The 15,509-nt window shown below is 36.7% G+C and overlaps 1 protein-coding gene across 2 annotated transcripts; it reads right to left on the minus strand.

Annotated features, from left to right (window-relative positions):
- Nucleotides 1-211: 211 nt before the first annotated feature.
- On the minus strand, nt 212-15,138 carry LOC18433767 (U-box domain-containing protein 35). 2 transcript variants are annotated; one of them, XM_020666821.2, is made up of 10 exons: nt 14,609-15,138; nt 8,104-8,225; nt 7,836-7,957; nt 7,188-7,378; nt 7,030-7,072; nt 6,457-6,886; nt 3,997-4,098; nt 3,084-3,488; nt 1,425-2,165; nt 212-601 (listed from the first exon to the last, which is right to left on the minus strand). In XM_020666821.2, exons 1-10 carry the CDS (start codon nt 14,793-14,795, stop codon nt 512-514), a joined length of 2,433 nt encoding a protein of 810 aa, XP_020522480.1. In that variant the 5' UTR covers nt 14,796-15,138; the 3' UTR covers nt 212-511. The 2 variants fall into 2 exon arrangements, with proteins under 2 accessions (XP_020522480.1, XP_088710208.1); XM_088854082.1 differs by lacking the exon at nt 7,836-7,957 and having other exon boundaries at nt 14,609-15,040.
- Between the last annotated feature and the right edge of the window lie 371 nt (nt 15,139-15,509).

Raw genomic sequence — 15,509 nt, forward strand, 5'->3', positions numbered from 1 at the left:
TGTTCCAAATTCTAAACACATAAAAAGGGCAACTTGAATATTTTCTAACGAAATAAATGAAGATTAGGTGAAGTATAATTTTTAGAAAATAACAACTTTATTGACACGCCAAGAAATAGTATGACCATTTTATTGATATTTTCCCTATGTTGCATTTCAAAGTGAACTGTGACCTCTCTGACATCACTAAAATGTGATTTTGGGGATCGAGTAGAGTGAGGGGGTTTTTATTTCGATGAATTATATAAGATTACAATTCTTATAATAATCAAATGGATTCAGTTTTCACATGAATCCATTAATTCAGTAAAACACAATCACCATTCACCAGTCCATTCTTTCTAAGAAGAGTTTATAGCTCAAGGCCATTATTATCACAAAACACCATTATCAACCAATTTCTCTCCCAAGTATAAATAGTTTTCTAAACAATTTGATGTGGAAAGGGGTGAATTTAAGGCCAAAAGTCACCCTCAGAAAGGCTCAGGCAAAAGATGATCCCAGTGTGATTTTACCATTGCAGTCCACTTGCACTACTATTGCTCTTTGTGTTGTCATTCAGAAATCCAGATTCTCCGGTGGAAGGAACATTAATAACCTCCTGCAATAAATTTTCCAAAGTTCAAATGATATGAAAATAAATGCATGCATACATCTATCACATTTTGAGGATGTGGGAGTACCTAAATTGCTTGGACAACCATGTACTAGTATAGGACATACATAAAACACACACAGGGACTGCTTATTGGTTTGTGTCAGCCCACTCCATGGACCTGGAGGGTCAGGTCCAGTTCCACTTGAGATGGATCAGGTCGTTTCGTGGTCCAGATCGAGCCGGATATATATGTACATCCATACGGAACATGGAACATGGAACATACGAATTACAAATATAGGAGACCTATGCCACATCCAATCATATGTACGCTACATGATCTCATATGTTATGGGGCTGCAATGGCTTTGTGATAATTGATGAGTTTCTATATATGTGAAATGAAGACTACAGAAGATACCTTATCAAATGCTGAATATAATTGAAGGTGCTTGGTAATATGACAGGGAAAATTATTTATTGGCACCTATTTCGCTGCGAACAGGATAAAAAACAGGTCCCTCAATGGTTTGATGTCAACAAACAGGCAGTTAAGAGGGGACTTTGTTCCTCTTCTCCAGCCAGTTCTTGACATCAGGTGGCTAAGGAGCCTCTGAGTAACATGTCTAAAACCAAACAAGTACTATAATACATGGGCTTGTAATAATATGTTTTGTAAGTTTCTTTGAATGCCTGTGCATATTAATGGAGGCCAATTTGTTCTATGCATATCCTGACTTTGCATTTGATTTTTTACACACAGCACCATGAGAGTAAGAGAGAACTCATGTAACTTTCCGCAAAAGGCTAAACAATACGAGATTACCTGATAGCTCATAGCATGTGTGTGATGGAAGTACAGTCCCATCTGCGGCATCTTCTCATCAGCAAGGGTCCTCAGCCTGCAGAGCTCTGGCAGCACAACCCCTCCGAGATCAGGCCTGTCCTTGCGCCTAAGCTCTGCACATCTCAGTGCCAGCCTCGCAAACTTCATGGTATCCTCCATCGGCCAGTCCTTCACCGTTGGGTCCAACATCTCCCCAAAGCTCCCCTTCTCCATTGACCTCTCCATGTTGTGCGCCAGCCCCATCGGAGGCTTCGAAGAAATCAACTGCAAAAGTATGATCCCAAGGGCATAAACATCAGACTTTATTCCCAACATACCCGTCTTTTGATACTCAGGGTCGATGTAGCAAAAGGTGCCTGCCGCGGCCGTCATCCTATATTGGGTAACAGAGTCGGCGACAGAGGGGGGGACAAGGCGGGCGAGACCGACATCACTGATCTTGCTGACAAAGTTGTGATCAAGGAGGATGTTGCCAGGCTTGAGATCGCGGTGCACAAGGGGCTCAGGCTTTGTCTGGTGAAGGAAGAGGAGGCCCGTGGCAATCTCAGCGGCAATCTTGAAGCGCAGCTGCCAGCTGAGGGTGGGAGTGTTGGCCCGACGAAAGAGGCAGTCCTCAAGGCTGCCATTGGCCATGTATTCGTACACCAGGCACCCGTACTCGGGGCATGCGCCGAGGAGGAGGACCATGTTCGGGTGCCTGATGCAGCTCAGCACCTCAACCTGTTCCCAAAAAGTCCAAATTCAAATCTTAGAGAGAGAGAGAGAGAGAGAAAATCACAGACTAAGTTCCATGAGAGAGCAAGAAAGTTATTTAATACCTATGACTGATCTCTATAATGACCAAGGCAGCCAATTTGCATAGAGCTAGATTTGAAATGAGAGAGGGAGAAGCATACAAAAACATCTGGGACAGAGTTAGGTTTATTAAATACGTGTGAATGATCTCTCACTTACTTCATAATAAGTTCATACATATACGCTCTTCCAAAGAATGTGAAATGCAGCAAACCATTTTGATGTGAGAGGAGATTGTATAAAACCACACTTGCAAATATGAGTAAGAGAGCTGGAATCCTATATGAAACTCTACAAAAACATGGACATAAATGCACACACACAATGTACAGCTGTAAAGGCCCTTTAAGTTCTACACGGAATCATCTAGCAGGATATGAGGTTGTAGTTGAGACCAACATCAGTCTCTATATGGATGCTATGAAAAAACCAGAAGGTAGTGATGGTACATGCTGGTCATGAAGGTCCCTTTTTGTAGCATTTATATAACACAAACTCAAAGTAACCTCAATGTTCCAAGGAAAGATGCGGCAATGCTACTAATGCATCCACTTGGGTGTCCCAAGAACTTGTATGGTTATGCATGTGAATGTGTTCAAAAGAAGAAATAAGTCATGCACCTGACACCTCTCTCTCTCTCTCTATACATGATTCAGGCAGATTGGAAGGAACATCAATGAAATGAAAGGGAAGACTCACTCAGCAAAGTGAGGTACATTCATTTGTTAGTTTCTAAAAAACTTGTAGCGATACCATATATGTGTGTGCATCCTTATTTAATCATAGGATGATCATAGAAATGGATAACACAAACACAATCATATAAAACAGCATAAGGCTTACCTCCTGCTGAAATTGCTTCCTTCCTTGAGCTGCATCCGGCCGCAAAATCTTGATGGCAACCAGTGTATGGTCAAGAGTCGCCTTGTACACAGGTCCATACCCACCTTCACCAATCTTGAGGGACGCATTGAAGTTCTCAGTCACCTTCACAATCTCTTCAATCGTGTATTTCCTATACCTCACATCAACCTCCCAATCCTGGTCCTCTGTCTTCGATGTCTTCTCAGCACTTGTCCTCTTGCTAGCCTCTAGCTCTGCCATCTTTTTCGCAGCTTCTGCAGCATCAAGCAAAACTTGGCACCTCTGCTTCTCCTTTGCAGCGACCTCCAATGCCGCCTCTTCGGCCTTTCTTGCCTTTTCAATTTTCTTCTCCTCTTCCATCTTCCATGTTAGAATCTCCTTATCCTGTTTCCAAAGACCAGTTGAGACAAATTACTCCTTCCCTTCCTCCCTCCCTGCATCCATCCCACCCACACGCACACCCACACCCACACCCACACCCACACCCACACTCACACCCACACCCACACCCACACCCACACCTACACCCACACCCACACTCACACCCACACACACACAGGAAATGAGCGTACATAACTAGGTCACGACTTAAAATACACCCTCCCTTTTCACACATCATCTTTTGAAATATAGCACCCCAAATCCTCTAGTTTTCACATCATCTTTTGAAATATAGCACCCCAAATCCTCTAGTTTTTGTATTCCATAGTTTGTAGTACGTTCATAGTTTTTCTCTTAACATTACAAAATGATAAGCATTTCGGATATGCAAATTTGAGTGTTTATACCCCATTGAGAAATTGATGCACATGATTATAAGAAACATTGTGGTAGTTTATTGAATTAAAAACGACGAAGCTATGATTAAAATGAAGAGACTCGTAAACAGAACCTTCGCATTTGCATTTACAGCTTCTTTGTAGGCCGTGTTGTACATCTCCATGGTCTGCTTCAATTCAAGCCGTAATCTTCTAACCTCGGCATTCACATCTTCCTGAGATTAAATCACATTGTTTAAGCATACAAAAAGAAAGAAAATCACATAAATTGATCTCAATACAATAAAGCCAACATATATTCATGCCAATTGATCATTCTAGTAACTCATCAGTACATTAACCACCATGACAAAACTACAAATATAAGTAACAATTACAGGACGTTTTTTGTAGGCTACCAGCAACTACAGAAATCAGATTACTTCATTCAGTTTTCAGCATTTTCAATATTTTGGTTCAACCAGACAAGTATTAATTACTAGTTAGTGTCTTTCTTGTCAAACTGCCCACTCTAATAATATCTTGGAAATAAAATACAGTAAAGTATTACGATTGGGATTGTCTACAAAGAGATCATTTACTTTTTGTACAAGGAGGTCATAATCATTCTTGTCCTTTTGATTTCAAAATGGGTAGTTGTAAGAGTGCCATTGATTAGATACAAAGTTCCAAAAAAATTTCTCGGACTTCGTGACTCACCCCTAGCCATCAAATTTGACATCCAATGAGTGGGAATAGTCGTGACCTCCTTGTACAAAAGATAAATGGTCTCTTTGAAGACAATCCCATTAAGATTTTGAAAAACTAATGTATAGGGAAACAACTGAGCATACCACAGAAACGAGTTGGAGCTAAGTATATACTGACTTTGTAAAATAGAGAAGTTTGCCGTATAATTAAAAATTTCCATGTAGCGCACCAAGAGAACTCAAGTTACTCTTGAGCCTTTCAAACTCAAGTTACTCTTGGGCCTTTCAAGCTGCTAGATGTACCCCTGATTCTTTTACAAAAATGGAGAAAATAAAAGATATTCATAATCCAGAAATGTGGGAGTCTGTGCAAGTCAATTTCGAGAAAAACAAGTAATGCAACCTCTCATTTCTTAATTTATACTTAGTCTCTTATTTATATTTATTCAAAGATAAACGCTTGATCTTCACAAATTACGCAACTCTGTGAAATACAATGCTTCTCTTCTTTCACACTCACTACTAGAACACAGCAAGGGGGCATAAGCTTCAAAGAACCTTCCCTTTAAGAAACACCCTTGATTCCCATGGACTTAGAAGGCCACCATTAATCCTCCAGACCACCTATGAAACCCTCAATAAAGAATCTCCGGATAGAATCCAGGCACATGTTCAACATCATAATGGGTTGACATCTGTACACCATAGTTTTCTTATATGACTAAATAGTAATATGGTAACTATAATGGTTCAATTCGCTCAATCAATTAAAATGAATTGGTGAGTTCATATGTTTTAGCTTTATTTAATGGAAATTGAAAACCATCCAAACTATTTGCCCAAAAAAAAAAAGAAAACCATGCAAACTTTTATTTTATTGTTATCACGAGGGTTTATAAGGTCCAAGAAGGGTAAATTAACCCCATGACTCCTACTCAACAACCTTCCTTTTGCCAAATCCAAGATTTTCTTAAAAGATTAGTGATTTTTGAAATTACTTACAGAAGTCCTCTTTTACTAGGGCTGAAATTTTTTTGGTTTGGGTCCCAAATCCACCAAGATCCGGATCTAGATTAGTTCCAATTTTGTATATGATAAAGTTAAAATATAATTATAAATTTTAAAATAATTATATTATATATATATATATATATAAATTAATAAATATATGAATTATAACATAGGGAGAATATGAGCTTAGCCCACTGGCTGAAGGCTACAGTGTAAGCCCAATGGCCCAGATTCATTACGTATTTGAATTTTAGTTTTTTTCTATAAATCCAAATCACTTGAAATTTGGAGCGTTTATCGTTTAAATATAGGAGAATCTAATAAAAATATAAAAATAAATAATGTGTACAAATAAATTGACCAAAATGCTCCTGAAACTTTTCAGGGGTATTTCGATCAATTTAATTTTTGCAAATTATTTTTTTAATATTTTATTAGGTGCGCTTTGATGACAAGAATGGACACCTCAAATTTCATGTGATTTGGATTTGTAGAAATAATACGATAATTATATTAAGAAATGAAGTCATGACTGTCACATCGACCCAGATTCGATCTAGGCTGTTGGGCTTACATTATTCCATCAGTCCATGGGCTAATAGGATATTTTATAATAGTATATATTATATTTAAAAAACTGGGTTGGATCCGGATCGGATCAACCTATACCTGGATCCGGTATGAATTACTATTCAGATGTAAATTTTGGATCCGGATCCGAATTTCGGATCCAAATCTTGGATCCATACCTTGATCCGAATAGGATCCGAATTTCAAGTTTCGGATCTGGATTGGGTAAATTCTCAGAGCTATCTTTTACATAGAAAGATGAAATTGGACAGTAATTCATAACCATAACAAAGTCAATCTTACCACTGATTGCATAGACCATTGAGCACTGTTGTTTTCTTGCGAAACCGGTGACTGCTCATGCCCACTAGATCCAGAACCATTAGACCAGTAAGCTCCTCCACTTCTTAATGACTCGAAGCTTCTCATTTGGTCTTCACTGGATTGATCCCCATTGTATCCATGGGAATTGGGAAGTCTCAAAGGCCTGCCTCCTTCCAAATGATCACGAAGAGAGACACCTGCCCAGTCTGAGTTACTCTGTCCAGGACTCATGCTATGGTAAGGTACATCATGATGTCCTGGACCTGGACCTGGACCTGGACCTGGATATGAGCCATATTGGGATGCCGGATGTATTCTTTCGTTCATCCTATTCTCGTATGCCCTCCCACCAGTTACAGGAATTCTCTCAAAGGAAATACCCATTCTTGCACTTCTAGCAAATGGCGACCTAATGGCAACATCTATAGTTAAGTCTCTTTTTTTTTTTTTTAATAATAATATGCACAGTCTATACAAAGCTTCACCATGAATGATGTCAAGCTTCCAACCCACAGTATGGAAAAACACGAGGATAGCTTTAATGGGACTTACTTGACAGTATCATCTACATGATTTTGCCTGAAATCAGGTTCGCCTGTTATTTACAATGACATTTATGAACTCAAGCTTTCACATGTATAGGAAATATACCAACAAACATATTAATCTCAAAAATCACGAAATCAGTTCAAAAAGTTCAAACTCGTTACTTTTTGTAGACTGAAATGAGTGGTTTTCGTTGCCCTCAAACTTGTTGCTCGGCTGCCGGTTGATAGGATGCTTGTTAGGACGAGGAGCAGGACGTATCGATGAAATTTTTCCTTTTGCTATCACATAGACGGTACAGAACTCGGGAGCAGTCTTAGAGACACAAGTAGGGACATCAGGCTGCTTGAAAGTCCTGAAGAAATTGTCAAAGGTCACAAAGGAAAGCAAGTGCTTGATAAGCATCATGTTTTCATGAAATATCACAACAGAAAGTGCATATCACTTTTGCTTGGTAATTTTTTAGTCCTCTAACAAGTTTGAAAGAACAAAAAGAGATCTAAAACTTAATGAGACTACCCTAATATGAGGCATTATCATAGTTTTTAAAGAAATTTGGTTTGCTGAATGTTAAAAAGTAACAAGGACACTTTGATCATTTTTTTAAACAAAAGAGGATATATAGCTACCATTAAAGAGAACACTACCATTGGTTATAAAGGCTAATAGAACTTATGCTAGAACCTAATGCTGAATATTGCCAAAACAAGCAAAAAAATCAGTGGTTAGAAGCATGCATCGATATAAGGAAATAATGAATCATGGATCAAATAAACAACTGAAGACTAGACTGCATGAGAATCATAAGGCACCTGGTCAATGCATTTCTGGATGAAGCACCTAGAACAAGTTTATCGACAGATTGATTCATAATATAATCAACAATGGCCTTTGGCACATCAACATCATCTAATACAACCTCCTTGCAATGTAGCTGGTACATCATGAATAACATGAGAACAGAACTACAAAAAATGAGCGGAGCCTCTTCTTTTTACGAGTAGGTAAGAATCCAAATCATAAAAGTTAAGCTAGACATGTAAAAGGGAAAGCCATGAAAAACAATTGCCACTAGCATACCCCTCTCCGACTGCAAAAGCATTGAAAAGGAAGGAGTAATTCTTTGGTTTGAGCTGCAACTTGTTCCTTATAAGCATTTGCCACATCCTCAGCCACATCAGAAATGGGATGCATTTTACCCACTACAGCACACACAGAAATTGTGACATGTTAGCAAGAATAATGACCAGTGCTTCAAGACTCGGCTGAGGCGAGTTCGAATGGGCAGCTCTTGCCTCTTTAAAATGATTAAAAAGTCCTATGTTATTTTCTTGTACACTGCTCAGACAAGTCTACTTGGACTCTGCCAAATTACCTGGCTCAGAACAGGGATGAGTCTGAGGCCCGAGCAGAGTTTAAAGGCATTTATAATGACCATATAAATCAAATACATTGGGAGGAGATAGGGTTAATGCCACTAATGCTAAAACAAATATTCAAAAGAATTAAATAAATAGTCAACAAAGTAAGTTGTTCATGTGGAATGACGGATCAGATGCACAAATAATGAAAAATTAACCATGAGTTTTGAGTTAAAAGGAATATTTTGTAACGGAAAATAGAGATTCTCCTCTAACATACATCCATACATACGCAAGCATATCTATTCTGCATATATTAAGCTACAGTTAAGGATAGGATAAGTAGCATTCAACTAAGGAACAACGCCATTGAATGAGAGAGTTTAGGGTAGAGCCCTTTATTGAGAAATTGACAGAGAGTCTAGGGTGGAGCATATGACATTGAGGCTGAGACTCTCCCTTTAAACACAATCAAAATCAATTCCCCAATATTCTTGCTCTCTCATCATAATACTCTCTATTTCTACCAATATTATCACTCTTTCACTCTAATCCAATCCAAATGTTGTCTGTTTTAGTAGGAAACTAAATATCTTCTAATTGAATCAAAGACAGAAATAGATATCCATATTATCAATTTCTGTATTCTCTTTCTTTCCATATTCTTTCCTAATACAAGAACTCAATGTTCTCTCTCTCTCCCCACTGCTCCTCTCTTGTATCACTCATTCATATATATGTGGTGCATATAAACTCCTCCAAACCATGCTTCACGCACTTATTTATTTTGAGCTTCAAAAGCACATGCTTTAATTTTTAGTTTAATTATAATAAATTTATTAGAAGGGAATTTTCTTTAAAATAATGATTTGAGATGTGTTGATAACAATAATCATTGTGCGTCATCTACATTATTTTCTGATTTTTCCATTGATTAATAGAATAAATATGTTATTGTTGGGTATTTAATTCAAAAGATTATATTTTTCATTGGATGTTAGGACTAAAATACATATGCATCCATCTAGCAAATGGGAGCTTCCTAACCTCAATAACGCCCCAAAACCAATATTCAAAATTAAAGGAGGATGTAAAGATTTTAACTGCTAAATTACAAAAAACGGACGAATACATACATAAATACATATGCATAAATGTATCACATGCTAACATGTCTCTGCAAATATATGTTTGTTTTGTTATGCTGGATTTAGGAGGCATTAATAACCCATCTTTCTAACTAAATTCAGTTTCAGTTTGGTCACATAGAAATGCATACTAAGCATATTTAATATCTCAATAATGACACCTAATTTCTTCAGAACCCTATCGCAAGACTGAGCAGTGGCAAGACAGAATGAAAGAGGCCAAACCCTCCAATGGATTTGGAAGGAGAGAAAAAAACAGAAATTCTTGTCAAGACCCCCTATAGAAGAAGAGTCAACTAACATGACTAAAAGGGGCACCACAAACTTGGTGATGGTGATACAACAACTCTTCAACAATTCTCCAAAATATATATATATATATATATATATATTAAACAATTATGGACCCGAGTCATTGGCGACAACAAGATGATGGCCAATCACCAAGGAAGGGGACCTTACCTCTCTTTTGATGGATGCACTAAAGGAAATCCAAGATCGACAAGTAAAGACAATATTTTTAAATGCATTGCTAGGGTGATAAGGAAGAGAAATTCCACAGGGACAGAAGATGATGTGCTATTAATAAGTGTATGCCTTAAAAGACATTGCTATTAAAGATTATTGTAGGTAGTTTTGTCTTTAGTCTGCTAGTCCAAAATCCCTTGGAGACTGGAGAAAATTCTGAGGGAGGGCAGAGAGGTAAGAGGGTTGGATATTAGAGAGAGTTTTTGCTAGTGAATTTTGAGGCCAGTAGGGTACTGTGATAAGGAAGGGCAGAGAGGTGTGGGAGATCTTACCTCCTCAATTTAGCAATTCAAATGTATAACTTCAATAAGCATGTCCATGATCTAGCAGCGTATTGACATGCAACAAAATACTATATGCGTGCCTGACACTCTAAGACATTTTTGCTTCATTGTTTTTTCCTTCTTTCCTTTTTTTCTTTGAATATCACTATGAATATACTTATTGGTCCTTTTTACATCTCTCCTACTCTAATTGATGTATGGACATGTCACATCTAACAGCTCATTTCAGAGCTAGTGTTTTTAACACATGTACCCATGTCAGATCCCAAAATAGGCATTTGGAGTATCATAAAGTGGGCTCCTTTATTCGTTCAAATTTTGCATTGCTTCCATCAACTTTTTATCACTCATCAGAAAACAAATGTTGGTATCGTAACAAAAAAAAACAACTAAAGCACTTTAATTATCTTTTAATATTGGGAAAATAGTTGATTTATAAAATAGCCGACCCTAAATAGTTAGGAAAAGGTTATGATGATCATGACCGAAAACAATAGCCCAACTTAAAAATTATGATTTGTAAATGATTAATGTGTTTGTATGTCGTGTCATCAAAATCATCAAAGGCTATTCCCAACTATTTAGGGTCAGCTACATGATTCCTGGTCCTCCATTCTACTCTATCAAGAGCCATACCCCATATCTTCTCTCACTATTTTCAACCATGTCCTTTTAGGCCTACCCCTTGTCTTTTTTGAGTATTCCACTTGATTAAACTAATACCTCCTAACAAGTGTTGTACTGTGAAAGTGTTGTACATGGCCAGCCCACCTAAGTCTATTTTCTCTCATCTTATTGTCTATTGGAGCCACACTTGCGTTATCTTAAATGTATTGATTTTGAATTCTATTCTTTCTTGTCTTGTCATTCATCCATCTCAACATCCTCATCTCAACTACACTCATCCTATTAGTATGTTATTTCTTGACAGCCTAACATTCCACCCGATAAAGCAAAACTGGTCTCACAACTATCCTATAGAACTTGCCCTTCAGCTTCATTAACACATCTCCACTTCGCCACTCAACTCTAATTCTATGTGCGACATCTTTCTCAATCCCTCCATTTCCCTAAATTATTGACCCAATATATCAAAAGTGTACTCTTTTTGGTATTTCTCGGCCATCAATATTAACTACTTCCTCGTCTCTACTTGTATTATTACTAAATTTGCATTTTATATATTTTGTCCTAGTCTGGCTGATTTTAAAACCTTTAGATTCTAGAGCATCCCTCCAAAGTTCTAACTTTGTGTTGACATTACTTCAAGTCTGATCGATCAAAACTATGTCGTCCACAATGAACATACACCATGGCATCTTGTAAGTGCCTAGTTAAGTCGTCCATAATTAAGACAAAGAGGCATGGGCTCAACGCTGACCCCTATTGTGAGCCTATTGTTATTGAAAACTCACTCATCTCTCCACTAGTTGTTCGAACACTAGTTATTACTCCCTCGTATATATCTCTGACCACGTTGATATAACATCTAGAGACTCCTTTCTTTTCCAACACCAACCAAATTAAATCTTGAGGTACTCTATCATAAGCTTTCTCTAGATCAATAAAGACCAAAATGACCTACAATTTTGTAAGTAACAATTTTCTGGGTAGGCATATACAAAACACACTATGCACCGAAACGGCCAAGCCCATATGTTCTCTAAAGGGTTATTCTAGGCTAAACAACCCAATGGTGAACCTAGAATTTCCTATTTTGAAATTTTTTATTGCCAAATGCCCTTGCAAGTATAACCTGATTCATTCGTCGACTCTGTCTGAGATTTGGATATGATGATTCAAGAAGGGGTGCTGGCAAACTTTGTGATGGCCTAAAAAATTGTTTTCATCCATGATCATAAAATTTAAAGCTCTAAAAATGGAGCAGATTGAGTAGACATATAAACACTTAAGAATATTAAAAAATACAGTCTGCATATGCGCTACAAGATGCATTGTTTTCAAGACTTGAAATCAATTTTTTCATATCCATACATCTCGAAGTCAAGATGATCAATTGGAAGGTTTGTCAATGTCATAATAACAATCTATTTTGGTGGGTTTTGAGGTGAGCCTTACTTGTACAATAATAAGGTTGACACCTTATGTAAAACTTCTCCTTCAAAAAGTCAAGAGTATTTTTTTTAATTTGAAATTAAATTTTGGGGGATTTATTAATAACATAGACACCCTTCCTATAATTCATGAACTAGCTATGATCAAAAGTCATTTTTTGGACATATAAGGGCATTTAATTGTCAAAAAATTTTTGAGCAGAAAATTCTAAGTTCACCATTAAAGTAGTATATCCCAGTATAACCCTTCTATAAATGAGAAACAATCTGGTAATTTTCTTTCACGTATGAATAAAAAATAAAAAGCATACCATTTACTTGTGGCACAAGGAGGTCAAAATCACTTTGGGCCATTAGATTTCAAATCAGGTAGATGTAAGAGTGTCCCTAGCCAAACTTAAAGCTAAAAAAAAGTAAAAAATTCTTGAATTTTGTGGCACATTTCAAGCCATCCAATTTGGCATCTAATTCCTAGATCAATTATGACCTCCTTGTAACAAATATAAATGGTCTCATACTATACAATCCTGATATAACATATATTCATTCAGGTCTTAAGGGCATGTTTGAGAACAAGAAGTTAGGAGGAGGAAGAAGGAACTTCCCCATTACTGTACAAATCGGGCGTTTGATGCAAGGAACTTATGCAGTAAAGAAATTCCCCCATAACTTCCTTACTCCCGTTTGCTTAAGAAGAAAAGTTCCATCTAAAATGATGGAATTTAAAATAAGAACTTGGCCGTCAAAGAGGGCTTCTTCTCCAAACCCTATTATACATCCCTCCTTCTATATTCAAATAGTTAATTTATATTTGTATTATATTATATTATATTATATATTTTTTATTTATATTATCTATAATACATAAATATCATATAATATATATATTATAATAAATATATATATCACATATTATATATAATACTTATATACATTAATGAAATAACTATAAAAGGAAAAAGTTTATATAAGGTTGCAACCTTAAATTGTAGAATCAAAGATGCACCTCAAAAATCCATCGGAAAAGTTCTTTTAATGTTGAAAAACCTCTAATTGATCATCTGAACATTGAGATATATGAATATAAAAAAAAAAGATTTTGAGTCCTAAAAATAGTGCATCTTGCAACACATTATCTAGACCGTCCATTTTTAAAAAATTTATATGTTTATAGATCTACTTGATTTTAACTATTTTTTTAGTTTAAAAAGTTTATAATTAGATACGAAAATAGATTTTAAGATAATCCTAAAAAACATTTACCCCAAAATTACATTTCATGATAAAATTTGGAGGTGGGCCTTAATTGTTTAAGGTTGCAATCTTATAGAAACCACATCCAATACACACTACACCATATTATATATTATATGGGATTGTATACAATGAGACCATTTACCTTTGATATAAGGAGGTCATAATTATTTATAACCATCCGATTTGAAATATGATAGCTTGGATGTGTCACAGAGTTCAAGAAAATTTCTTTTGAACTTTGAGCTTGGTCACTGCAATAAATGCAGCCACGCAATTTCGTATCCAATGGTCAAGATAAATTGTGACCACCTTGTACCAAAGATAAATGGTCTTATTGCATACTTTTCCATATTATATTATATTATATATTTATATTTGAATTGTTAATATATTTTTATATTATTTTAAAATTAATATATATCTGTATTATATACTATATTTTATTTATATAATAGTTATTTACAATACAATTTATATTATATATTATTTTATATTTAATATATAATATTTAAATATATATTCCAACATGTTGCCAAACACAGGTAACTAGAATTTCTTTAACATTCCAGCAGGTTATCAACCACAAACAACCAGAACTTGGTAGGATGAAATAGAACTCGGGAGAATGAAATGATAGGATAAGTTAAGGAATATGCAAAACTAAAAAACAAAAAAGGAATATGTGAATATGTTCCAAGCTAGCAGTTAGATTCTAAACAGTTTGCCATCATCTCAATTGGTTCTAAAGGAAGACATGAAATGCAGAGAGAAAGAGAGAGAGACAATGATACAGTCACACACTACAAAAACAAGAAAGAAAATATATGGGGTGGCAAACAAGTAAACATTATAAATCACATCTGTCAAATAAAAATCATGTTAATTAGCCTAGAGAGAGAAAGGAAGGTGGGAAGAGAGAGAGAGAGACTGACTTGGGGTGGAGATGGCGGTGACCTTTCGGTGAATATGGAGAAGGATGAAGAGTTGGCCTTTCCCAATAAGGTGGTCCGAAGCCCATTTCAGAGCGTGCTGACTGCTCTTATCACTGTCCACCGCCACGGCGACCAGCTGATTACGGGCCTCTGAATCTCTCTTCTCATGATTCACAGATTTCCACATCGTCCTCCCCACCCCAATGTTTTCCCCCTTCTCTTCTCTCTCCTCTTACCTCTTTCTCTCGCTAACCCCCCCTTTTGAATTGGGGGGTCGTGTTTGGTTTGTGAAGATGGGGGGCCTTTCTGCTCTGGTTGTTTTGATTCTTGGGTTAGAGAGAGAAAGAGAGATGGTGGTTTTGGTGGGGTGAGGAAGGCCATGGGTGTAGAGAGAGAAAAAAATGGCAGAACAAACAATCCGAAGAATGGGGCGAGGGTGTAGAGAGAGAAAGAGAAGGGACTTTGAAATCCCCAAGAATAGGAAAGGAAGGGTGGGAGATGTTTGTTTCTGTGTCGGAGTAAAACTGAACATCAAATTTTGGGATTTGCCATTAAATGATGATTGGACAATTGCTATTGAAAACACTTAAAAATTAATTGGACCAGTGGGAGTGGCAACAGATGGACATGGACCTGGACCCGACCGAGATCCAGGTATGGGTCGACAAATTGGACCCAGTGGTTTGGGTCCGGGTCCAAATCTTAGATCCAAATGCAAATCGGGTCTGGTTTCGGTTTCACATATATTTGGGTCCTAATTTATGAAAAAAAAAATTCTTTTGGGGGTGAGTGGCACTTACCTTAGGAAGAATTGAGCCTAGGACTTAGCGCTGCAAATCATCAAATGCTAACCAATTAAACCCAAGCTCTTTTCTTATGAAACATAGTTAAATATATTTAA

Source organism: Amborella trichopoda, chromosome 12 (genome assembly GCF_054954075.1).
Source record: "Amborella trichopoda isolate Santa Cruz 75 chromosome 12, AtrichopodaSantaCruz75HAP2 v2.0, whole genome shotgun sequence".
In the NCBI taxonomy this organism is placed as follows: Eukaryota; Viridiplantae; Streptophyta; class Magnoliopsida; order Amborellales; family Amborellaceae; genus Amborella; species Amborella trichopoda.

What these genes read in the sequence shown, in the direction of transcription:
- LOC18433767 (XM_020666821.2), bottom strand. Translation starts at nt 14,795, where the DNA reads ATGTGGAAATCTGTGAATCATGAGAAGAGAGATTCAGAGGCCCGTAAT. An exon ending in CATGTAGATGATACTGTCAA is followed by an intron (nt 6,887 to 7,029) that starts GTAAGTCCCATT and finishes TGTTGCCATTAG; the next exon opens with GTCGCCATTTGCTAGAAGTG. An exon ending in AATGGTCTATGCAATCAGTG is followed by an intron (nt 4,099 to 6,456) that starts GTAAGATTGACT and finishes ATTTAATCTCAG; the next exon opens with GAAGATGTGAATGCCGAGGT.